At 42.0% G+C, this 27,678-nt stretch overlaps 1 protein-coding gene across 4 annotated transcripts in view; it reads right to left on the reverse strand.

The window, feature by feature from the left end:
* The window catches only part of ITSN1 (intersectin 1), a 249,840-nt gene that overhangs the window by 50,489 nt on the left and 171,673 nt on the right, over positions 1–27,678 (reverse strand). Inside the window, exon 29 of one of the 4 annotated variants that reach the window (XM_077479950.1) lies at positions 20,983–21,583. The exons of the other annotated variants lie outside the window; for them this stretch is intronic. Within the exon in view, the coding sequence (XP_077336076.1) occupies positions 21,582–21,583 (2 nt within the window). The 3' untranslated portion in view covers positions 20,983–21,581. Of the gene's footprint in view, positions 1–20,982; positions 21,584–27,678 lie in introns of those variants that run through there. 4 annotated transcript variants of the gene reach the window in all.

Raw genomic sequence — 27,678 nt, forward strand, 5'->3', positions numbered from 1 at the left:
AGAGAATGATCAGGTCCCCTCCCCTGTCAGGCAGTGTGGTATAGGTGTGTAAAACCTCAGAAAAAAGAACAAAATACAAATCCTTTGGTAGGTAAAACAGCTTTTTTTAATGTATTTAATCTGTATAATTATTTGCTCGCCTGACGTTCAGATTTAAAAGCTACAAAAAAAAAAGATTTAAAAGCTTAAAAAAAAAAAAAAGAGAAAAAAAAAAAAAGAGAAAAAAAAAAAAAAAAACGTACCTGTGCAAATTAAGTGTGGAAAAATTCTGCATTAGTTTGATGAAAAACACCATTTATTTTTTATTATTTTTATTGATAAAAAAGTCTTTAGGCACTGTAAACAGGGAGAACTGACATGTTATACTGTCCTTTTAGTGCCTTTTGGTGTTCGGTGCCTGAAAATTACATTGAGGTAAATGGCTCATTGTCACTTTACTCATTGCCTTAAATTTAGATAGCATCTTACTGTTGCTTTTTTTTTTTTACTCTGGCAGGTTATCAATGACAAGCTACAGATAAAGCATATTGAAGATCTCACCAGACATCAACAGTGGGTGGGTGGTTCAACTTTTATCGAATCAGAAGCAAAATAGGAATTTTGGGAGGTCTGTATGTAGACCGAACAGTAAGTTTGAGGATCCTTTCGCATTAAGCGCACTTACTTTAAGACATCCTTTTAATTTTAAATGGAATGACAGCCCCCCCCAAATGCAAGAAAGACTGCATCTGCAGCCTTTTAAACCAAGCAGGCTATCACAACCTATGGCATTTTTGTGCAGTGTATTGCAGGGGTGTGGGAAGCTACTGCATGTGTGTGTTGCAGTGCCATTCTAAATTAAGGCGATACATTATGATTAACCACTTCAATACAGGGCACTTATACACCTTCCTGCCCAGACGAATTTTGAGCTTTCAGTGCTGTCGCACTTTGAATGACAATTGCGCGGTGCTACACTGGACCCAAACTAAATTTTTTGTTCTTACAAATAGAGCTTTCTTTTGGTGGTATTTGATCGCCTCTGGGATTTTTATTTTCTGCTAAAAAAAAATAAAAAAAGGCTGAAAATGTTGAAAAAAAAACATGTTTTTTTTGTTTCAGTTACAAAACTTTGTAAATAAGTACGTTTTCTCCTTCACTGATGGGCACCAATGTGGCACCAATGAAGTGGCACTGATATGTGACACAGATAGACACTGATAGGTGGCACGGATTGGCATGGATAGGCGGCATGGATAGGTGGCACGGATGGGCACCAATAGGCAGCATGGGTGGGTACTGATAGGCGGCATTGTAGTGTACAGTATTGTTGGGATGGATGCCAGTGCCAAACAATTATGCATGGCAATCAGTGAAGCCCATTATGGGCACTGATTGGCATCCATTGTGTGCACTGACTGGCATCCCTGGTGGTCTAGGGGGTCATACCTGGTGCTGGGCATCCCTGGTGGTCCAGTGTGGGCATCCTCTGGGGGCTGTGCTGATAATCGATCAGCACAGACCCCCCCCCCTGTCAGAAGAGCAGCCGATCGGCTCTCCTCTACTTGCGTCTGACAGACGCGAGTGAGGAAAAGCTGATCACCAGCTCTTACACTGTGATCAGCCGTGATTGGACACGGCTGATCACATGGTCAGGATATTAAAACCACTTTGCCACCGTAATTTTTCTATATGGCGGGCGGCAAGTGGTTAAAAAGCAGTAACTGAGATCCAGCGATATGAATTTGTGCTATAGAGATGCAGTAAAACAGGTACGGTCCCAAACACATGGTGGACATGCCTACAAGAACAATTTTGGATTAGAATTTATAACTATTCACTCTTATACTCAAAATTAAAAGCATATTTAAAACAAACAAAAAAAAACGAATACATTCCTTAGCTGCGGTGAGCCTGCATTTATTTTTTTTATTCAGGCTAAAAATTTATTAAAGCGGGAGTCCGCCGTTTTTTTTTTTTTAAAGCCAGCAGCTACAAATACTGCAGCTGCTGACTTTTAAAATAATGACACTTACCCGCCCAGCGCGCCCGCGATGACGGCACCCGAAGCCAATCTCTCGATCGTCTCTCGGGTGCTGCCGCCGCCATCTTGGGTATGGGAATCAGGAAGTGGAGCCTTTCGGCTTCATTTCCCGGTTTCCTACTGCGCATGGATGGTCCCCGCTGCCTCTGGGATCCGTGTGTTTCCCAGCAGGCAGCGGGGGACCTTCGGAAAGGGGCGTAGATTCTGCGGAAAGGGGCGTACCTTCTGCAGAATCTACGCCGGAAGTGGGTGCAGATACCTGTACTGTACAGGTACCTGCACCCCCCCCCCCCTGAAAGGTGCCAATTGTGGCGCCGGAGGGGGGGGGGGAGGGTTCCAATGAGCGGAAGGTCCACTTTAGGGTGGACCTCCGCTTTAAGCAAGAAAATACCTGATTATGTTGCCAAAAATTCAGTGTCCTTGGGATTTCATGTGCGTTTAAAAGAAAGCACAATAAAAATGTCTATTGTTTAAACCGGGGCCTCCAAACTTTCTAAACAATGGGACAATTTATTGTTCTTCAGACTTTACAGGGGCTGGACCATAGCCAGCGGGAGTAGAAATTTTCCTGCCATCAGTGCCTGCAAACTTTGTCACATTTGTTATTATTGGGAAGAATAGCGCTCCATCATTGGTGTCATCAGGAGGAATAGTGCCCCATTGTTGGGCATCAGTGGAAGAAATTATTGTTGATGTCATTTGGCAGAATGGTGTATCGCATCAGTGGGAGGAATAGTGCCCCAAGGGCTGGATAAAAGCAAACAAAGGGCAACAGTTTGGAGACCACTGGTTTAAACTACTAGCCTCATCACTCCACCATGTAATAAAGATGACCACAGGCAGACATGTTTGAAGTCCACTGACAACTATGGCTTCCCCCATAGATACAGTAAAGTTAGTGCAGTCGCAAAGGGACGGTAAGGGTATTATCTGCAGGATTTCCAGGTGAAAATAAAGGGGGAAAAAAGACAGAAAAATAAACAAACAATGCAGCCACTACAGTGTACTATATATATTTTTTTACAGACTGTTCCCAATACAGATTGGGAACAGTTCTGGGATCCATGGAAACAATACTGTTCAATGGAATCTCGAGAGGATTAGGCAAGAAAAGCGAGTGAGACACTACACATTCTGTCCCAGACAATCGTGAGAATAAGACAATTGGATAAGAGTGAAACAGTGCAATACAACAGAAACATCTGCCTTTAAATTAGATTAGAAAGGTCCCTTCAGCAGCCTAGTGCCACTCAGTATTGGGGGATTTAGTATTCTATTGTTTGCATGAGTTGACATCTGCAAAAGGAATGTCAACTCTTTAGTTACTCTTTATATGGTTAGATTTTCTTCCAAAATAGAAAAAAAAGGCATCACTCCACTGCGTAACACACTCAGAATATCATTGTGTGTGATCATGGATCAAATGGATCATAATGCAGCATCAGCCCAAAACAGGTGACTTGACTATTTCAACAAGATCACAGCGGAGCCAACTTTTGTAAGTTGTCAGAGAAAATAAGAAAGAAAATTAAAAATGTCAAAAGTTGGATAAGGGGGTCTTCAATGTGTTTGAACACTTAGACACTGGGACTAAATGTTTCCCTAATGCCGCATACACACGGGCGGACTGTATGGCCTACTTAGTCCGTCGAAACACATTTCAGCGGACAGTCCGCTCGTGTGTGGGCTTCAGCGGACTTTTTCAGCGTGCAGTCTGGCGTACTAAGTATTTCGGATTTTTCGAAATTCTGTCTGTCGTACTTTGGTTTCAGCGGACAATCCGCTCGTCAGTAGGCTAGTTCGACGGACTAAGAATGGCGCATGCCCAGAAAGGATTTACACGGCGGAAAGGTGCTTTGTTGTGTATTGGACTTCCTATTTCTAGTCCCGTCGTACGCGCTGGACACGTCATCACGCAAGCTTTCGTCGGACTGTTTGGCTATCCGTGTGTGGTCAAGTCCGTTCAGTGGAAAGTATGACGGACTGTCCGTCGGATTGTATGACGGACTAAGTACGCCATACAATCCGCTCGTGTGTACACGGCATAAAGTATAATCTTTGAAATATTGCCTCTGCCATGCACAACACAGGAAATAAAGGGGGAGATTAGAGAACGGGATGCATGGCTAAAGACCTGGTGTGAGGAGGGATTTGGGTTGCTGGGGCACTGGGCTGACTTTTCATTGGGGTACAACCTATATGCTAAAGATGGTTTGCATCTGAATGGAAGGGGGTCCTGATGTGCTTGGGCAGAGGTTTATGGGCAGGTTGAAGATGTATTTAAACTAGGATTGAGGGGGGAGGGTGAACTAGAATTCAATTGGGCAAACAGGTCAGTTAGGGGTCAGACATTAAAAGAGGGTGGAATGGGAATAGATGAGGGGAGGGTGAAATGGGAATAGATGAGGGGAAGGGTGGAATGGGAATAGATGGGGGGGGGGAGGGGGTTATGGCAGGTGATAAGAAGGTTCCCATGTTACAAACAACCATTGGAAATTATAGTACGATTTGTACTACTAAAAAATATATACAAAACACAAGAGCAAAAATGTGACAAATTAAAAAGTATTTGCTCACCAATGCTAGAAGTCTGCAAAGCAAAATAGGAGAGTTGGGAGCTTTTGTGCACAAGGAGAACTGGGATTTGAGTCAAATAACTTTTTATTCAGACAAATACCAGGGTACAAACTATGATTTAATTGGTATTGCTGAATCTTGGCTTTATTCTTCATGACTGGGCTATTAATAATCCTGGCTATGTTCTCTTTTCAGAGAGATGGGGTCAAATGTAAAGGTGGTGCTGTCTGTCTCTTGAAGTGAACTCAACGTGAGTGTGAAAGAAGACCTAGTTGATGGAGAGTGTGATGAGGCTGAAGTATTATGGGTGGAACTGCATATACAGTGGGGCAAAAAAGTATTTAGTCAGCCACCAATTGTGCAAGTTCTCCCACTTAAAAAGATGAGAGGCTTGTAATTGTCATCATAGCTATACCTCAACTATGAGAGACAAAATGTGGAAACAAATCCAGACAATCACATTGTCTGATTTTTGAAAGAATTTATTTGCAAATTATGGTGGAAAATAAGTATTTGATCACCTACAAACAAGCAAGATTTCTGGCTCTCACAGACCTGTATCTTCTTCTTTAAGAGGCTCCTCTGTTTTCCACCCATTACCTGTATTAATGGCACCTTGTTATCAGTTATCAGTTGCCTGTCCACAACCTCAGTAACACTCCAAACTCCACTATGGTGAAGACCAAAGAGCTGTCAAAAGGACACCAGAAACAAAATTGTAGACCTGCACCAGGCTGGGAAGACTGAATCTGCAATAGGCAAGCAGCTTGGTGTAAAGAAATGAACTGTGGGAGCAATAATTAGAAAATGTAAGATATACAAGGCCACTGATGATCTCGCTCGATCTGGGGCTCTACACAAGATCTCACTACGTGGAGTCAAAATGATCACAAGAACGGTGAGCAAAAATCCCAGAACCACGCGGAGGGACCGACCTAGTGAATGACCTGCAGAGAGCTGGGACCAACATAACAAAGGCTACCATCAGTAACACACTACGCTGCCAGGGACTCAGATCCTGCAGTGCCAAACGTGTCCTCCTGCTTAAGCCAGTACATGTTCAGGTCCGTCTGAGGTTTGCTAGAGAGCATTTGGATAATCCAGAAGAGGATTAGGAGAATGTCATATGAAACCAAAGTAGAACGGTTTGGTAGAAACACAACTCATTGCGTTTTGAGGAGAGAGGATGCTGCGTTGCAACCAAAGAACACCATGCCTACTGTGAAGCATGGGGGTGGCAACATCATGCTTTGAGGCCGTTTCTCTGCAAAGGGAACATGATGACTGAAATCGTGTACATGAAAGAATGAATGGGGACATGTATTGTGGGATTTTGAGTGCAAACCTTCTCCCATCAGCAAGGGCATTGAAGATGAAACGTGGCTGGGTCTTTCAGCATGACAATGATCCCAAACACACCACCCGGGCAATGAAGGAGTGGCTTCGTAAGATGCATTTCAAGGTCCAGTCTCCAGATCTCAACCCCAAAGAAAACCTTTGGAGGGAGTTGAAATTCTGTGCTGTCCAGCAACAGCCCCAAAATATCACTGCTCTAGAGGAGATCTGCATGGAGGAATGGGCCAACATACCAGCAACAGTGTGCGACAACCTTGTGAAGGTTACTTAAAACGTTTGACCCCTGTCATTACCAAAGTATATATATAACAAAGTCTTGAGATGAACTTTTGATATTGACAAAATACTTATTTTCCACCATAATTTGCAAATAAATTCTTTCCAAATCAGACAATGTGATTGTCTGGATTTCCACATTTTGTCTCTCATAGTTGAGGTATACCTATGATGACAATTACAGGCCTCTCTCACTTTTTTAAGTGGCAGAACTTGTGGCTGACTAAATACTTTTTTGCCCCACTGTAGATGTGCGTAGATCAACGTTAATCATTGGAGTTTGCTATAGGCCACCCAGTGTTAATGAGGTAGAGACTCCACTCTTTGCCCAGATGGATAGGGCTGACAGTGGTAATAATGAGGGATTTTAACTACACTGATATTGACTGGAGTAATGGCACTGTAATAGGCACAACATTTATAAACCTATTACAGGACAATTTTTTGGTACAGTTTGCAGAGGCCCAAACTAGGAATGATGCTCTGCTGGACCTGGTAATCAAAAACCATGCATTACTAATGTTCCTATAAAAGAACATCTGGGTAGAAGTGACCAGAACACGATTTCATTTACTGTAAGTTGTAAGCAACATACACATACTGGAAAGAAAAAAAAAATACAATTTTAAGAGCAAATTTTCTAAGGCTGCTCTCCAAAACTTAGACTGGGAGGGAATATTGGCATCCATGAACACATAACAGAAAAGGGAGTTCTTCGAAAAGACTATGTGAATGCTCTGCAAAGTATATTCCCATTGGCAATAAGTTTAAAAGACTAAAAATAAAACCTATGTGGCTAACAGCCAAAGTAAAAAAAAAAAAAGCTATGAATAAGAAAAGCTTTTAAAAAAAATATAAAAATGAAGCAACCCCCATTTAAATGTTAAAATAAATATAACAGAATATGTAAAAAGGAAATCAAGGCTGCAAAATTCAAAACAGATTACAGGAGAGAGAGAGAGCGAGATAGAGACAGATACAAATAAATTCTTCAAATGTATTAATAGTAAAAAGGTCAGGCCTGAGCATGTAGGCCCTTTACAAAATAATCCAGAGTGAATAATTGGGGACAAAGAAAAGGCAAATGTATTAAATATAGTCTTCATCTTTGTGTATACAAAGGAGCATGGGGGAGCTCAAGTCCATAATGGGCATGCTATTGACACAGTCCCAAATGAACCATTATGGCTCAAAATTGATATGGTCCCGAAATAGTTAGAGTAGGAAAGATGAATAAAGCTCCTGGACCACATGGCATACACCCACGGATCCCAAAAGAACTGAGGTCTGCCATTTCAAAGCCATGGTTACTAATTTTTAGGGACTCATTAGTACCACTGGACTGGCGTAAGGCCAATGTGGTGCCCATATTTAAAAAGGGGTCAACTGTTAGTTTAACGTCTTTAGTTGGGAAGACACTGGAGAGTTTAATAAAAGACCACATAAATGAGTTCTTGCTGGAAACAAATAGTTTAAGCAACAGACAGCATGGATTCATGAAAGACAGAAGTTGTCAGACAAATCTGATTTCTTTTTATGAGGCTGCAAGTAAAAACTTGGGCAGAGGGGTGGCTGTGGATGTGGTATATTTGGATTTTGCAAAAGCATTTGACACATTTTTCCACACGGCTCATGTGTAAGGTAAAGTCTAAAGGATTTGAAAAATCAGTTTGTGAATGGATAGAAAACTGGCTAGAAGACCAAATTCAGAGAGTAGTGGTTAATAATTCTTACTCTGAATGGTCTAAAGTGATCAGTGGTGTACCTCAAGGTTCAGTGTTTGGACTCTTACTTTTTAATATCTTTATAAATGATATAGGGTCTGGGATTAAAAGTACCATTGCAAAAGCATTTGACACAGTTCCCCATAAATGTTTACTGTACAAAATAAGGTCCATTGGCACGGACCACAGGGTGAGTAGATGGATTGAAAAACTGGCTACAAGGGCAAGTTCAGAGGGTTGTAATAAATGGGGAATACTCAGAATGGTCAGGGGTGGGTAGTGGGGTCACCCAGGGTTCTGTGCTGGGACCAATCCTATTTAAAATTTGGTCAGAAAGGACCTGGGAAATGGGGTAAACAGTTCAAGCTAAGCAGGGCAATAACTTCTCCGCAAGATGTGAAAAAGCTTGCAAAAACGATCTGATCAAATTAATGGGGTAGGCAACTACATGGCAAATGAGGTTCAATGTAGAAAAAATTAAAATAATGCATTTGAGTGGCAAAAATATGAATGCAATCTATACACTGGGGAAAGAACCTCTGGGGGAATCCAAGATGGAAAAAGGACCTGGGGGTCCTAGTAAATGATAGGCTCGGCAATGGCATGCAATGCCAAGCTGCTGATAACAAAACCAACAGAATATTGGCATGCATTAAAAAGGGGATCAATTTCAGAGATAAAACGATAATTCTCTCTGGAGAAGAGACACTTGAGAGGGGATAGGATTTCAACATACAAATACCATACTGGTGACCTCACAATAGGGATAAAACTTTTTCGCAGAAGGGAGTTTAACAAGACTTGTGGCCACTCATTAAAATTAGAAGAAAAGAGATTTAACCTTAAACTACGTAGAGGGTTCTTTACTGTAAGAGCAGCAAGGGTATTAGATAAGCACCTGAATGACCACAACATACAGGGATATACAATGTAATACTGACATATAATCACACACATGAGTTGGACTTGATAGACTTGTGTCTTTTTTCAAGCTCACCTACTATGTAAGGTTTGCAGATGACACCAAGCTATGCAGTGGAATAACGTCCTTACAAGATGTCTCCAAATTAAAAGCTGACCTCAATGCACGGTTTAATTGGGTGACTGTGTGGAAAATGAGGTTTAATGTTGATAAATGTAAAGTTATGCACCTGGGGGCTAAGAATATGCATACTAGGGGGAGTAAACTGGGGCAATCAATGGTGAAGGATCTTCGCATTTTGGTATATCATAAGCTTAATAATAGCATGCAATGCCAAGATGCGATTTCCAAAGCGAACAAAGTCCTTTCTTGTATTAGGAGGTATGAACTCCAGAGAGAGATACAATTTTGCCCCTGTACAAATCATTAGTAAGACCTCATCTGTAATATGCAGTTCAGTTTTGAGCCTCAGTTCACAAAAAGGATATTGGAGAAATGGAGAAAGTGCAGAGAAGGGCAACCAAACTGATAATAGGCATGGAGAATCTCAGCTATGGAGGAAAGATTAGAGGAACTGAATGTATTCTCTCTTGAGAAGAAGAGATTAACCACTTGCAGACTGCCCGCTGTTGATTGACGGTGGCAGAATGGCACTCCTGTGCAAATCGCCGTAGCTTTACGGCAGGTGCCTTAGAGTATAGGGGGTGTGCCCAGCACATTCCTAAGGAGCCGATGCGCGTGCCCGACGGCTGTGGTGTCCCCTGGGCACCCGCGAATGCTCCTGACAGAGCAAGAATGGGGATTTGTGTGAAAACACACAAATCCACGTCCTGTCAGGGGAGAGGAGACAAATCGTGTGTTCCTGGTATATAGGAACAACGATCGGTCTCCTCCCCAAGTCAGTCCTATCCCCTCAGTTAGAACACACAGTGAGGGAACACATTTAACCCCCTGATTGCCCCCCTAGTGTTAACCCCTTCCTTACTAGTGACATTTATACAGTAATCGATGCATTTTTATAGCACTGATCACTGTATAAATGTCAATCATCCCAAAAATGTGTCAAAAGTGTCCGATCTGTCCACCGCAATGTCGCAGTCTCGATAAAAATTGCTGATCGCCGCCATTACTAGTAAAAAATAATAAAAATGCCATAAATCTATCCCCCATTTTGTAGACGCTATAACTTTTGCACAAACCAATATATGCTTATGGTGATATCGGCCTAAACTGATGATTTTTTTTTTTTTTATTTGGGATTTTTATTATAGCAAAAAGTAAAAAAAAAAGTGGGTTTTTTTTCAAAATTGACGCTCTTTGTTTATAGCACAACCCCCCCCCCCCCCCCCCCAAAGGCAGAGGTGATCAAATACCACCAAAAGAAAGCTCTATTTGTGGGGGGAGGACATAAATTTTGTTTGGGTACAATGTCGCACGACCGCACAATTGTCAGTTAAACTGACACAGTGCCGTATCGTAAAAAATGGCCTGGTCAGGAAGGGTGTAAATCCTTCCCCGGCTAAAGTGGTTAAGAGGGGATATGATCAACAAATATCAATACATAAGTGGTCCATATAGTGAACTTGTTGAGTTATTCACTTTAGGGTCATCACAGAGAAGGGGGAACACTTTATGACTGGATGAAAACAGATTTAATCTCCAAATACCAAAAGGCTGCTTCACAGCAAGAGCTGTGAAAATGTGGAATAGACTCCTTTCTGGTTCTGAATAACCTAACCAGACTAACTATGTAAAGATACAGCAGATGTTCCCCCCCCCCCCCACCCCACTGGATGCCATATCAGGTTCATATTTATTACTGCAAGAACCCCAGAAGATTCAAATCCCAGGGTGCTCTGCCATGCAAATGTTGATGGGTTCTCATGGTTGAGAACCTGGACTTGCCTTCACAGTTGGCCCAGCAGTGTGACAGAGAGCTTCCATGGCCAGTACTAGGTCAGGTATGGATAGATTTCAAACAAGAAAGCAATAACTGTATTCAGGAGCATTCCATTTTAAGGGTTCCCATGGTGCTAAACAAGATGAGCAAGTATACAGACACCACAAAGTGTCTGCAATGGCATTCTATCTGGTAATTTGGCAACTTCTATCCAACTTCAGGTACACTTGTATCTTCTTGTCCAAAGGGCTCTTCCCAGGGAATAGGTTAACTTTTTTCCCTTTTTATTCCAGATCTGTTGTGTCCAACAGAGAATAAGAACTTGCATCCACCAGCCACTTGGGCTAATTGTTTGTGAAAAGCAGTCCATAGAAGATTTGATTGTCTTTCCTTCCATATCGCTTAATGCCTCCCGCAGAGCTTTTGTGTTCTGCCAGCAGGAGGGCACAGGAAGCCTTCCAGGCTGGCAGAAGACAATGATCACTGCTAGCAGCTGAACCAACCGAATTTCGATCCATGTATGGCCAGCTAAACTCAATGTCAGCTTCCCACTTCTCTTAGGCCTCCTTAATACGGCCAATTAGCTGCATACACTGCATGAATCAGCTAGCTCATGCTGCTTGAATGACAGGTGCTCATAAACAGTGGCAACCACTCAGCTAGTACAATGTATAGACAGGCTGACAGTGGCCGTCACTGTTTACCTGCAGCCACGCACCAAACAATTACCTGAGGTTAGGGAAGGATGTACGAATCTAAAACACAGTCAAAAGGTGTCTAGGCTCCGACATCCATTGCTAACTGCAGCTAACTGTGCAGCTTTAGATGAACAGTGACACCCACTGTCAGCCTGTGAATACAGCCTAAGCGTCTGCCGCTATTCACATGCACCCGTCATTCCAGGGCGCAAGATTCTTGTGGCTGGCATCTGGTGAATGCAGCTAAAAGGCTGTGTGAAGAAGACCTTATAGAACAATAAATAAGTCACTATATACAAGTAAAACACACACATTGAGGGTCGTCTTTTATAAGAAGGATTTAATTATCTATACATGTAGTTGATTGTAAAGGCTGTATTACAGTTGTTAAAGCTGTAGGTTTTTATATATTTATATATTTTACATTCATGAAAATACTGAGGTGCGGATGGACAGGGAGCTTCAACAGACAAACAGTGCACAGACAGTAGGGGAGCCATTTTGTAACATTAAACAAGAGTGGAGGGTGGCCGGCAGAGAACAAAGAAAAAGGTTACAGCCGTGACTACAAAGGCCGTATCCTATTTTCCTTCATCTCGTCACCTCAGACTAAAGCATTAAAAGCAGAGGCTAGTGTACCAAGACAGATAAATGAGGGTTACAGCACATTACAACATTTTAAGCTTCTAAAAATGACAAGTTCCACAGTCTAGTTAAAATAATAACAATTAAAAAAAAAAAAAAATGTAAACATTGCAATTAATTCCAGGTTAAAATAGTGTATACATTCTTTGTCCTGATGATGACAATGAACAGCAAATAAACCCCTTCACTGACCGAGGGGGGGAGAGGGTGCGCCTCTTACTGACCACAGAAAATGGGACTTGGCCTTTTATGTTAGTACTTAGGTTACTTTTGTCAGCTTACCCTTTGGAAACGTAAATAGAATATATACATATTTATGACAGTACAAAAACATGGATGGATGTCTGTGTATATGTGCAAAAAAGAAGGGCATAAATGGAGCAAATGTTCACTCACTAAAGTATTAAAGGGGTTCTCCAGGACTGTAAAAGCCTCAAAATAGCTGTGTCTTGTTCACTGTACTGCCACCTACAGGTGAAATGGGGTAAAGTGTGACACTACACTTGTTTCTTAAAAAAAAAAAACGATTAAAATGTCAAAAAAGTACCTTCTATTGCTCTCAGCCTCTTTTTTGATGCTGCCATCTGACTTCCAGTTAGAGCAGGGGTCGCAAACTGGTGGCCCTCCAGCTGTTGCGAAACTACAAGTCCCATGAGGCATTGCAAGGCTGACAGTTCCAAGCATGACTCCCACACAGGCATGATGGAACTTGTAGTTTTGCAACAGCTGGAGGGCCGCCAGTTCAAGACCCCTGAGTTAGAGGGTGGCTATGTTTGTTCTCTAGGGTCCCACTGTATGTAGGAACATAGCCACCCTCTCTTGCTTGCCCCCGAGGTGGACTATGGGATTTGTAGTGTGCATAGGATCGCAACCAACGTTCACTGCTCATTCCAAACAGGATGGTAGAAAGTAGAGAATTGGGAGCTCTCGGAAGACGTTACAAAGGAAGAAAATAAACAATTTCATGAAATATTACAGGACCATTAATAGATGTGTAAGGATTGTTTTTTTTTTTGGAGAGCAAGGATATTTTTTAGTGTCACATTAAAAACTATCTTAATAGCAGTGTTAAACCCAAAACCAAAAATGTATTATATTGCAATCAATAGATGTGGTGGCGCCATTAGTTTTCTTTTTTGGGCTTTTCCCCCCTCTGTCACCTGGTGATCTGGCCAATAACACACCTGTATTAGTGCCACAACTCTGGAGGAATGAGCAGAGGAGGCATAGCAGACAGAAGCATTGTCAGTTTGGGGGTGGGGGAGTGTTAATTGTATTATATATATTATTTATTATACGATTTCGAAGATTTTCGCTAACCAATTGAACCCAGACTCCAGCTCACACATTATAAACAGTTACAGCAGTTTGTTTTTCTTTTTGGGATAAAGGTTTTGCATGAATAAATAAAAGTGGATCATTGTAGGCATCCCTGTCAGTGTTATGTGGTTTGTCTCATCTATGTAAACTGATACATTCTGCTGGAGCATTTGTGTTCTGTAAAAAAAACAAAAATAAAACACAAAGACTTGATGGCTGGATTACCAGATGAAAATAGAAGGCTTAAAAAAAAGAAACTGATGCAGCCTTCACATCTAAGAGTTGGTAAGCAGCAATATAATAAATACTTTCTTTTGGGTTTAATAGCGCTTTAAGGCCTATTCATATTGCAATTTCAGGAGGAATGAGCGTTTGCAGAGTGTTATAATCCAGTGCAACTATGACTTGCTTATGAGTTACTGCACATTGCAATGTGTCCTTACTGAATAAACTTTTATCAGTGTTAGCCAATTCCTGAATTTGGACCTTAGAGTTGAACTCCAGACAAAAGGCTTGAAAGCTGAAATACATATATGAGAGCTGTTTTAATTGAATATCCAGTCCTGAATTCTACATTACTCTGCTGGACAGTTCTGCCCGGTAAAGGATTTTTTTCCTGCTGCAGATTTGATTTCACCAACAGGTCCCATTCTCCACCCCGACACCGTGATTGGATAGTGAAAAGAGAAGCAGCACACTGATGAGCTCATCCCTGCATCGCTCTGCTCTTTCCTCCTACCAGCAAGCTTTTTGAACTGTAGCACACCACCGATTAACCCCTTGTGCTGCTTCTCCCCCCTCTCTCTAAATTGTGCTGTACAGGGGCTGATCCCAAAACAAACTCAGCAACTTACTTTTGAAAAAATTGCATTTAATTCTGTCTAAATGATAACAGAGCCCCTCTGTTTTTCTGTATGTGCCTGGAGTTCAGTTTTAAGGTACTGATAGATATAAGGCAGTGGTTTGAAAATAGCATTAACAGATAATACTGTACTGGCCTAATTCCACACTAGAAGTGACCACATCTTTCTAGCCAAAATTTGGGGAAATCTGTATTAACCGACTCTTCTCATAATCAATGTGATCTGGAGAAATGTGAAGTAGCTTATGTTCCTTTCACACTACCGCGACTTCAAAGTAGCGCAATTTTGCCACAATTTCAGGGAATGCTTGTGTAAAACTTGTGGTCTATGGACCTCAACTCGCACCAAAGTCAGACCAAAGTAGTACAGGGACTACTTTGAAGTCAGTGCGACTTGAAGTCGCACAGATATGAAAGGTACTCATTGGAAATCATGGGATACGACTTGTCATGCGACTTTGCAGTCCCACGTTGCACAAGTGTGAAAGGCACCTAAGACTGCTTCCCACTTCAGCGGTATTTGAAGGAATTGGACTGTAATAACTTTACAATCATGGCCAAAAATATTGGCACCCCTGCAATTCTGTTAGGGGTCCATTTTGTCCAGAAATTTGTTGCAATTAGAAATGTTTAGGCATTCTCATGTTTATTTCTTTTGTTTGTATTGGGATGACACAAAAAAGTGAAGAAACAAAAAGCCAAATCTGACCAATTCAACGCAAAACTCCAAGAATGGACTGGACAAAATTATTGGCACTTTCTAAAAATGTTAATGTTAATTGTAGTTAAACTGGCCTGTATCAATTAACAGGTGCTGACAATACAGAAATCACACCGGCAACCAGTTAAAATGGTGAAAAAAGTACTCAACTATTCTGTTGTGTGTCTGTGTGCCACACGGTGCATGGAGAAGAGAAAGAGCAGCAAAGAATTGTCTGAGGATTTCAGAACAAAAATTGTGGAAAAGCATGGTCAATCTCAAGGTTCCATCTCCAGAGATCTTAATGTTCCTGTGTCCACTGTGCGCAGCATTGTCAAGTTTACAGCCCATGGCACCGTAGCTAATCGCCCTGGATGTGGGCAAAAGAGAAACTGTCCAAAGATTGCAACAAAGGATTGTTCGACTGGTGGATAAAGAACCTCAATCAACTTCCAGATACATTCAAGCTGACCTTCAGGGCACAGGGTACAACTGTGTCAGCTCACACTATTTGTTGCCATCTGAATAAAAAGGGACGCTATGGTAGGAGACCCAGGAGGACCCCACTGCTGACACCAACAAAAAAGGCAGATTGAAGCTTGCAAAAACTTACCCGAGGAAGCCAAAATCCTTTTGGGAGAATGTGCTGTGGACAGACAAAGCAAAATTGCAGCTTTCTGGTAAAGCTCGTCATTCTACTGCTTTCAAAAAAATATATTAGGCCTTTAAAGAAAAGAATACAGTCCCTAGAGTCAAACATGGTGGATGTTCACTGATGTTTTGGGTTTGCTCTGCTGCTTCAGGCACTGGATGTTGTCACAGTGTGCATGGCATTATGAAATCTGAAGACTACCAAAAAATTCTGGGGTGCAATATAGGGTCTAGTGTCAGAAGGTTGGGTCTAGGTCAGAGGTCATGGGTCTTACAGCAGACAATGATCAAAAACACACATTAATAAGCACCCAGAAATGGTTTCAGACAAAGCACTGGAGAGTACTAAACTGGTCAGCAAGATTTCAGATCTAAATCCCATAGAGCACCTGTGGAGAGATCTCAAAACAGCACTTGGGAAAAGGAATTCTTCCAATCTGAGGGACTTGGAGCAGTTGGCGAAAGAGTCGAAAGAGTGGTCCAAAATTTCAGTAGAGAGGTATAAGAAACTCATTGATGGATACGGGAAGCAAATGATTTCAGTTATTTTTTCCAAAGGGTGCACTACCAAACAATTAACTGAGGGTGCCAATTTTTTTTTCCAGTCCAGTTTTGGAGTTTTGCTTAACCACTTGCCGACCGCCTCACGCCGATGTACGTCATCAGAATGGCACGGGCAGGCATAAGCACATATATGTACGTCCTTTGCCTCCCGCGGGTCGGGGGCCCGATCGGGCCCCCGCCCGGTGCCTGCGGCGGTCGGTTTTCGTTCGGGAGCGATCCCGGACGAGGGGACGGCCATTCATTCATGGCCACCCCCTCGCGATCGCTCCCGACGAATGGAAATCCCCGGTGACATCACTTCCTCTCCTGTAATGTAAACACAGGAGAGGAAGTGATGTATTCTCTCCTCCGTGTCGGTATTTTTCGTTCCGACACGGAGGAGAGCGGATCAGTGAGTTGCACCAACACATCCCACACACAGTAGAACATGCCAGGCACACTCACACCCCCCCTTTACCCCCCGATCACCCCCCCAATTACCCCTGCCCCCCAGTCACAGTGACACCAATGTCATTTTTTTTTTTTTTTTTTTGCATTGGTGTCATTTGTGACTGTAATAACTGTTAGGGCAGTTAGGGTTAGCCCCCTTTAGTTCTAATGTACCCCCCTAACCCCCCCAATAAAGGTTTAACCCCGTGATCACCCCCCGTCGCCAGTGTCACTAAGGCTGGGTTCACATTGCAGCGGTTTATGAGAACGAATGTGATTCGCACCGCACTGCAGTGCAAATCACATCCGATCTCTGTGCGATTCGAGTTCAGCCATTCGCCGCACCCGCCGCACCCGCCACACCCGCCGCACCCGCCGCAAATTCGCACGGGACCCTTTTTTTGGCCCGCAGCAGAATCGGATCGCATGGGTGTTCACACCATGCGATCCGAGTTTGCAGATCGCACTGCGATATGCGAACTGATCTGGGGGTGTCAGTAACATTTCACTGACACTCCCAGCAGTTCGCATAGGGCAGTGTGAACTGCCGCCGGGAGGCATGCGATGCGGGAACCCGCCGCGGATTCGCGGCGTTTCCGCATCGCTCCAGTGTGAACCCAGCCTAATAAGCGATCATTTTTCTGATCGCCGTATTAGTGTCACAGGTGACGCTAGTTAGGCAGGTAGGTATTTAGGTTCGCCGCAGCTTTTTATAGCGCTAGGGACCCCCATATACTACCGCATAAAGCCCCCTGATTGCCCCCTAGTTAACCCTTTCACCAGTGATCACCATATAACTGTTACAGGTGACGCTGGTTGGTTAGTTATTTTTTTATAGTTTCAGGGCACCCGCCATTTATTACCTAATAAAGGTTTAACCCCCTGATCACCCGGCAGGTGTCATTTGTGACTAATAACTGTTAGGGCAGTTAGGGTTAGCCCCCTTTAGTTCTAAGGTACCCCCCTAACCCCCCCAATAAAGGTTTAACCCCGTGATCACCCCCCGTCGCCAGTGTCACTAAGGCTGGGTTCACATTGCAGCGGTTTATGAGAACGGATGTGATTCGCACCGCACTGCAGTGCAAATCACATCCGATCTCTGTGCGATTCGAGTTCAGCTATACAGATAGTATGGCTGAATTCGTGTCGCACCCGCCGCACCCGCCGCAAACTCGCACGGGACCCTTTTTTTGGTCCGCAGCAGAATCGGATCGCATGGGTGTTCACACCATGCGATCCAAGTTTGCAGATCGCACTGCGATATGCGAACTGATCTGGGGGTGTCATTAACATTTCACTGACACTCCCAGCAGTTCGCATAGGGCAGTGTGAACTGCCGCCGGGAGGCATGCGATGCGGGAACCCGCCGCGCATTCGTGGCGTTCCCGCATCGCTCCAGTGTGAACCCAGCCTAATAAGCGATCGTTTTTCTGATCGCTGTATTAGTGTCACAGGTGACGCTAGTTAGGCAGGTAGGTATTTAGGTTCGCCGCAGCTTTTTATAGCGCCAGGGACCCCCATATACTACCGCATAAAGCCCCCTAGTTAACCCTTTCACCAGTGATCACCATATAACTGTTACAGGTGACGCTGGTTGGTTAGTTATTTTTTTATAGTTTCAGGGCACCCGCCATTTATTACCTAGTCTCACTAGTGTACCCCTAAATTTAGGGGTGTCTACTTTCTAAAATGGGGTCATTTGGGGGGGGGGGTTTGTGCCATCTTGGCATTTTATGGCCTTCAAAACTGTAACGCCCTTAGAAAGCCTGAAGGCGGTGCTTGGTTTTTGGGGCCCCGTACGCGGCTAGGCTCCCAAAAAGTCCCACATATGTGGTATCCCCGTACTCAGGAGAAGCAGCAGAATTTATTTTGGGGTGTCATTTCACATATGCCCATGGCATGCGTGAGCAATATATCATTTAGTGACAACTTTGTGAAAAAAAAAAAAAGTTTGTAATTTTCCCGCAACTTGTGGCAAAATATAAAATATTCCATGGACTCAACATGCCTCTCAGCAAATAGCTTGGGGTGTCTACTTTCTAAAATGGGGTCATTTGTGGGGGTTTTGTGCCATCTTGGCATTTTATGGCCTTCAAAACTGTAATAGGTAGTGAGAAGTGAACTCAAAAAATTACGCCCTTAGAAAGCCTGAAGGCGGTGCTTGGTTTTCGGGGCCCCGTACGCGGCTAGGCTCCCAAAAAGTCCCACATATGTGGTATCCCCGTACTCAGGAGAAGCAGCAGAATTTATTTTGGGGTGTCATTTCACATATGCCCATGGCATGCATGAGCAATATATCATTTAGTGACAACTTTGTGAAAAAAAAAAAAAAAAAAAAAAAGTTTGTAATTTTCCCGCAACTTGTGGCAAAATATAAAATATTCCATGGACTCAACATGCCTCTCAGCAAATAGCTTGGGGTGTCTACTTTCTAAAATGGGGTCATTTGTGGGGGTTTTGTGCCATCTTGGCATTTTATGGCCTTCAAAACTGTAATAGGTAGTGAGGCGTGAAATCAAAAATTGACGCCCTTAGAAAGCCTGAAGGCGGTGCTTGGTTTTCGGGGCCCTGTACGCGGCTAGGCTCCCAAAAAGTCCCACATATGTGGTATCCCCGTACTCAGGAGAAGCAGCAGAATTTATTTTGGGGTGTCATTTCACATACGCCCATAGCATGTGTGAGCAATATATCATTTAGTGACAACTTTGTGTAAAAAAAAAAAAAAAATTTTTTTTTTGTCATTATTCAATCGCTTGAGGCAAAAAAATAAAATATTCAATGGGCTCAACATGCCTCTTATCAATTTCCTTAGGGGGTCTACTTTCCAAAATGGGGTCATTTGGGGGGGTTTTGTACTGCCCTGTCATTTTAGCACCTCAAGAAATGAGATAGGCAGTCGTAAACTAAAAGCTGCGTAAATTCCAGAAAACGTACCTTAGTTTGTAGATGTGACAACTTTTGCGCAAACCAATAAATATACAATTATTGACTTTTTTTTTACCAAAGACATGTGGCTGAATACATTTTGTCCTAAATGTATGACTAAAATTGAGTTTATTGGATTTTTCTAATAACAAAAAGTAGAAAATATCATTTTTTTTCAAAATTTGCGGTCTTTTTACGTTTATATCGCAAAAAATAAAAATCGCAGAGGCAATCAAATACCATCAAAAGAAAGCTCTATTTGTGGGAAGAAAAGGACGCAAATTTTGTTTGGGTACAACATTGCATGACCGCGCAATTACCAGTTAAAGCAGCGCAGTGCCAAAGTGTAAAAAGACCTCTGGTCATTTACCAGCAAAATGGTCCGGTCTGAAAGTGGTTAAAATGTGTCAGATTTGGCTTTTTTGTTTCTCCACGTTTTTGTGTCATACCAATACAAAACAATAGAAATAAACATGAGAATGCCTAACCCTTTGTAATTGCAGTCATTTTCTGGGCAAAGTGGTGCATCTGACAGAAATGCAGGGTGCCAATATTTTTGGCCACGACTGCACGTGTAAGTACCTCTGCTGAGCAAAAGGGATCAACTGGAGAGGGCTGCTTATGTTATTAAACTGACTGGCCAAACAGTAGTAAAACAGGCATTACATGTTCTCAAGTATCCTGGAAAATCCCTTTAAAAGAAATGACACTTTCAGAACGATTCATATCTTCGTTACCTCCATGATACATATCCGTTACCTCCACCTTACATATCCCATGAGGCCATTTTTAAACCTCTCTTTCAGTGCTAAACACCTAGAGAAGTTTGGACGGCTCATTTTCCTTCACGGATTTCAGATATATTGGTCACCAAGAAAGGATGGCCTTTTTCCAACTCCAACAACCTCTACGTTCCTCATTGAGCAGTCCATCACAAGATTCCAGGTCCACCCAAAACCCTCAGAATAGACATAATAGGCTTGGTCTTATTCTGTACAATGTGACTGCATGACCCAAGACATGATCTGCACATATTTCTAAGGAATAGCTTGCCACACTGCTTTTCAGAATAATGTTTTAGATATGTTACATTTGTAGTAGAGGATGTGAGTGGAGTGGTGATCTCTGGTATCCAAAATGAGCTTATCCAGGCCCAGCCAAAACACAGAATATAACTTTAGGGTGAATTCATCCTTGAAGTCATGTATTACATAACCTACATACCACCCCTGGAGGATAACCAAGACTTTTTTTTTTTTTTTTTTTTAAAGGAGAGCCCCTTTAAACCAGATATATAAAAAAATACATTGCACGTAAAGATACATTTTAGCTTCTTGTCCTTATACAAAAATGTGCTAATTCTGTATAAATGACAGTCTAATGTAAACCAATGAGCCTTCTAGAGTGATGTATACTTATTAAAATGACACGGAATTTAATTATTTAAACATATAAAAGTAATACCGGAAACATGAACAAAACAAAATTAATTAAAATAAAATATTTATGGGTACAATTCAATAGTACATGCAGCATTCCTTGATAGTGGGTCTTTTTGCTCTGTGAACAAAATGAAAACCAATTTTTCCTTTCAATTTGAATAACTTTATACTTCAGATGGGTTACCTGTTCAGATCTAGAGGGTCAAACTGAACAGCACCTTTGTGAATCTGTGATTTGTAACTTTTTTTTTTTTTTTTTTAAGTGACGGAGAAAGCCACAAAAGGACCCACTATCCTCTGTACTCTTTGAGCATCAATTAATTATTTTCTTTTTATTTTTTGCTTCAGGATCAGCGGATACAACAATATGGTCACATGCATCTAAATGGAAAAATGAGGTAAAATTTCTGTGCAGCGGGGTCTTCTAGTCAGAAGGCAGTGGATGATCATGCTGGTAGTCACATGATCAAGGCTGCATCTCCCATCATCCCTCTGGGCAGTGATATGGGGATAGTGGGTCTCTTTGAGGACTTTCAAGCCTGAGAAGGGGGATGGACAACATATGATTCCTAGAAAAAGGAGGAAAACAACACATAAGCAAAACCAAAATGAAAAAAGGGAAAAAAAATAAAACCCACCACACACTACAACAATGACTCTACGTGATGCAAAAGAAAAGGAAAGGAAATGAAAACCAGCATGCTACATACAGGGAGTGACATGGAACTTATATGAATAGAGAACTACCAGGAAAACACGTTTAGAGGAAAAACCTTTAATAGGGTCAGTCCAAAAATTATTACTAGCGTATAGTATGAAGAATACAAAGCAGGACTGGTTACCTTACACTAGTTAAGAACATCAACCCCCACCTACCCAGGATGGGTGGTAAAATCTTACTTCTGGAGTCCTCAAGAACTCTACAAAGACAGGGTTGACTCACATCACACTCCACCTAGAACATTTCTAGTTGAACTGACCCTTTAATGTGTATGGTTAATCAATAGATACTAAGTAATCATTCAATAATTCTGCAATTATTATAAAATTAAGCATAATTCTGCAATTAAAGCACAGCTCTAAAATTCTATAGATATAAGCCAAGTAAGATAATTATGTTTACAAATAATATTTATTAGCTAGCCTGAAGTGTACATGCTTTTCATGCATTTAGTCAGACTATGAAAAAAAAAAAAAAAAAAAAAAAAATAGTCAAGCGTTGACTATTGGACCCCTTTCACACCACAGAGCCTATAGCATAGGCGGTAAAACGCCGCTATTTTTAGCGGCGATTTACCGTTTGGTTTGCAGCGAATTTCGGCCGCTAGCGGGGCGCTTTTACCCCCTGCTAGCAGCCGAGAAAGGGTTAAAACCGCCCGCAATACACATCAATAGCGGTGTTTTTCCAGCGGTAACACAGCACGGCCACATTGATTTCAATGGGGAGCAGCGGTGGAGGAGCGGTAAACACACCGCTCCCTCACCGCTCCAAAGAAGCTGCTGACTTTTCCTGACGTCCTGCCAGCGCACCGCTCCGGTGTGAAAGCCCTCGGGGCTTTCACACTAGAGACAAAGGGGCAGCAGTTTGAGGGCGGATTGCAGGCGCTATTTCTAACGATATAGCGCCTGCAAAACGCCCTCGGTGTGAAAGAGGTCTTAACTGTCAAAAAGGTAGCTGTAAAAACCACCAATGTTAGTGTAAAGCATTTTGTTTACAGAACATATATAAAGCTCATGTCTACTGTTCCACCAGGGCATTCAGCCAAAATGATTTCACCTCAGTTTGACATAATAACTGGATAAGTTAAGATCTTGAACATGCCGTAACAAAGGGTAACAAATACTAGCTTCAAAAAGTTTTTTTTTTTTTTTTTACTGGCGAGCCTCACTATATCAGATCTTTCAATAAAGTGTGATATACAGCACCTTGGAAAAGTATTCATACCCCTTGAAATTTTCCACATTTGGTCATGTTACAACCCAATTGGGATTTATTATTTATAAATATTATTAATTATTGGGATTTTATGTGATAGACCAACACAACGTGGCACATAATAGTGAAGTGGAAGGAAAATGAGAAATTGTTTTCCAAATGTTTTACAGATACATTTATGAAAAGTGTGGCGTACATTTGTATTCAGCCCTCTTTAATCTGATAGTAACTAAAATCTAGTGGAACCAATTGCCTTCACCTAATTAGTAAATAGAGTCCACCTTCTGCATGTAAGTTTGTTAGAGAACTCTAGTGAACCAACAGCATTGCGAAGGCCAAAAAACACACCAGACAGGTCAGGGATAACATTAAGGAGAAGTTTAAATCAGGGTTAGATTACAAAAAAAATATCCCAAGCTTTGAACATCTCACGGAGCACTGGTCAATCTACCATCCAAAAATGGAAAGAGTATGGCACAACTGTAGACCTACCAAGACATGGCCGTCCACCTAAACTGACAGGCTGGGCAAAGAGATCATTATATAGCCCATGATAACTCTGGAGGAGCTGCAGAGATCAACAGCTCTGGTGGGAAAATTTGTCCACAGGACAACTATTAGTCATGCTCTCCACAAATCTGGCCTTTATGGAAGAGTGGCAAAAAGAAAGCCTTTGTTGAAAGAAAGCCATAAGTAATCCCGTTTACAGTTTGCGAGAAGCCATGTGGGGGACACAGCAAATATGTGAAAGAAGGTGTTCTGGTCAAATTGAACTTTTGGCCTAAAAGCAAAATGCTGTGGAGGAAAACGAATACTGCACATCGCCCTGAACACACCATCCCCACTGTGAAACATGGTGACGGCAGCATCATGCTGTGGAAATGCTTTTCTTCAGCAGGGACAGGGAAGCTGGTCAGAGTTGCTGGGAAGATGGATGGAGCCAAATACAGGGCAATCTTAGAGGAAAACCTGTTAGAATCTGCCAAAGACTTGAGACGGGGAAAAGGTTCACCTTCTATTAGGACAAAGATCCTAAACATACAGCCAGGTCTACAATGGCAGGGTTTAGATCAAAGCATATTCATGTGTTAGAATGGCCCAGTCAAAGTCCAGACCTAAACCCAATTAAGAATCTGTGGCAAGGCTTGAACATTGCTGTTCACAGATGCTCTCCAATCTGACAGAACTTCACATTTTTGCCAATTCTTCTTTGCAAAATAGCTCACTCTGTAGATGTGCAAAGCTGGTAGAGACATCCCCAAAAAGACTTGCAGCTGTAATTGCAGTGAAAGAAGGTTCTACAAAGTATTGACTCAGGGGGGCTGAATACAAATGTACCCCACACTTTTCAGATATTTATTTGTAAAAAATTCTGAAAACCATTTAGTAGTTTCCTTCCATTTCACAATTATGTGCCACTTTGTGTTGGTCTATTACATAAAATCCCAATAAAATACATTTACATTTTTAGTTGTACCATGATAAAATGTGGAAAATTTCAAGGGGTGGGAATACTTTTTCAAGGCACTGTACTGTTAAATTGTTATTCTACTTTTATTTTTCTATTTTTATTTAAAGGGAAGAATACCGCTCGGCTATATGTTCCATCAACAATTCATTCTTAAGCCCCTTTCACACGATAAGCCTACTCGGATCTGCCTGTCCGTTTTTCAGGTGGATCCAAGCAGGCCACCCATTGACTCCTATGGGCAGGCAGGTGTCAGCGGAGATGCGTCCGCCGACACCCGCCTGCCATCGGATCTGCTCCAGACAGACATATGGGCGATACGTTCGCCATCCGTCTGGTGGATCGGATCGAATGGGATCTGATGAAAATAGACATGCTGTCCGTTTTCCTCCGATCTCCCCATAGAAATCAGCGGGGCTCGGACATGTCCCTCCCTGCTAGTGAGCAGAGACAGACCCTGTCATCCGCTGGCTCAGCATGGATCAACGGAGCGATCTCCTGCTGAGCTAGCAGAGCCCACTGAGCAGATCCACCCCATGTGAAAGGGGCCTAACAGAATGCTTTATATAAATGTTTGTACTGTTCTCTACTACATCTTGTTGTGGTGTGCTAGATACGAAAATCCAAACCATTAAACGTTTTAATTAATTACACTAAAAAAAGCTTGACTTTAAAAATGGTGATAAAATAATTGCACATACATTAAAAAATATTTTTTTTATTAACAAAGTTGACATAATATAATAATAATAATAATAATTAAAAAAAACGGCCATTCTCTTCATTTACACCCATATTGTCAACAAGTTTTGGCAACCCTGGCTTATTCAGGAGAGATGTTACCATCAAGGTGTACAGCCACACAACATACCCCTCACCCAAAATGTGGGAGAAAGGTAACCATATGCAAATATATATCTACTATATATTTCTCTCTATCCTGGGACCACATGCATACACCAATGGCAACCCCAGGTGGTATTTAGTGGACCGTAGGAGGAGCATGAAGGACCAAAAGACCTAAATGTACACATGAGGGCACGGATCTGCATGCTGCCCACCAAGTCAGTAAATATTGTGTACAAGATGGGTTAGACCAGACTAAAAAGTGTATTGGCGTCCTCATGGCTCCCTCTATAAGGACACCAATACACTTGTACAATATTTACTGACTTTGTCGGTAAATTGCAAATAAATTTGCACAGAAATGTGTACAGTTAGAGAAACTTCTGGTTTTGTCCCTTGTGATCCTCCTACGGCACTAAATACTAACTGGGGTTGCCATTGATGGATGCACGTGGTAGCAGGATAAAGACAGATATACATATATATTTCCATATGGTTACTTCTCTCCCCCATTTTGGGTGAGGAGCATGTTTAGTGGCTGTAAACCTTGACAGTTATATCTCTGCTGAAGAAGCCAAGGTTGCTGAAACATGTTGAAATTGACAGTTGGAAATGATTGGCAGCTGCATGTTGTAACGAGACTTTATTGGGTTAAATGTGTAATATGATGATACAAAAATGACCAATGTTTTTAAATGATTTTATGGCAACTTTGTTAATTATTTTAAATGGATTTGGAATTATTTGGCACCTTTTAATTCCTCTTTTTTTTTTTAACCACTAGCCGATTGGCTCACGCTGATATACTTTGGCAAAGTGGCACGGGTGCACAAAACAAGGTACTCGTACTTTGCTGTATCATCCGCTCGCTGCCGCAATTGTGGCACGTTAAGGCAGAACGGGGAGATGCCTATGTAAACAAAGCATTTCCCTGTTCTGCCTAGCAACATGACAGGGATCTACTGCTCCCAGTGGTCGGGAGCAGTGATTTCTGTCATGTTCTAGTGAGCCCACCCCCTCCCCCACAGTTAGAACATGCCAAGGGAACAAAGTTAACCCCTTGATCACCCCCTAGTGTTTAACCCCTTCCCTGCCAGTGACATTTACACATTAATCAGTGCATTTTTATAGCACTGATCGCTGTATAAATGCCATTGATTCCAAAACAGTGTCAAAAGTTTCCGATTTGTCCCCGCAATGTCACAGTCACGATAGAAATTGCAGATCGCTGCCATTACTAATAAATAAAAAAATAATAAAAATGCCATAAATCTATCCCCTTTGCGCAAACCAATCAATATACGCTTATTGAGTTATTTTTTTTTTTATACCAAAAATATATGTATAAAAATACATACTGGCCGAAAATGTGGAAGACATGTGTTTTTTTTTACATTTTTTGGGGGATATTTATTATAGCAACAAGTAAAAAATATTGCTTTTTTTTTTTCAAAATTGTTGCTCTTTTTTGGTTTATAGCGCAAAAAATAAAAAACGCAGAGGTGATCAAATACCACCAAAAGAAAGCTCTATTTGTGGGGAAAAAAAACAAAACATTAATTTTGTTTGTGTACAACGTCGCAGGACAGCGCAATTGTCAGTTAAAGCAACGCAGTGCCGTAACACACAAAAAAAGGACTTGGTCAGGAAGGGAGTAAATCCTTCCGAGGCTCAAGTGGTAATTGGTTATATTGGGATATGGTGCTTGTGGCATTTCTCCCAGTCCTATAAATCTTATTTTTGATACCATTCAATGTTGTACTACAAATATTTCTTTAAATTATGATGACTGTTCCATGTCCAAATTTCATAACCAAGAAAAGGTGACCTAGCAAACTCTGTTTCAAACAAGATTTCCAAAAATTACATGAAGCGTAGATCAGGTAGAAGATCCACTATTGGCCTTAGAGAACTTGTGGCTCCCCACCTACTGTACATATGGTCACACACAACACAAAATTATCTTTAAAGATGAACTCCAGGATAAACAATTATCATCTAAATATAAAAGTTGTGTATTCTTACACAAAGCTTGTTGTGCTTTATTTCTTCCAGATCTTTTAAAGAGGAAGTAAACCCCGATGGGTTTACTTCCTCTTTGATTCCCTGCAAAGGTAAAGCATAATGGACTACTATGCATCGCATAGTAGTCCATTATGTGTCACTTACCTGACACAGGAGCCAGCGAAGTCACCGCTGTCCCCTGTAGTCCACTGCATCCATCTTCTCAGTGGGTCTCGCTGCTTCGCCGCTGTCATTCGGCGAAGCCACAATGACGTCCCTCCCGCACATGTGCACGGGAGCCGCCTCTCATGGCATATCGCCGTTGACCGCGGCGCGCTCAGTGTGCCACTGTCTACGGCGCATGCGCCCTAGACAGTGGGGCCTGTTTTTGGGCAAATATCTCCTAAACC

Source organism: Lithobates pipiens, unplaced genomic scaffold (genome assembly GCF_037356315.1).
Source record: "Lithobates pipiens isolate NorthernLeopardFrog02 unplaced genomic scaffold, aLitPip1_a1.2 Scaffold_16, whole genome shotgun sequence".
Taxonomy (NCBI): domain Eukaryota; kingdom Metazoa; phylum Chordata; class Amphibia; order Anura; family Ranidae; genus Lithobates; species Lithobates pipiens.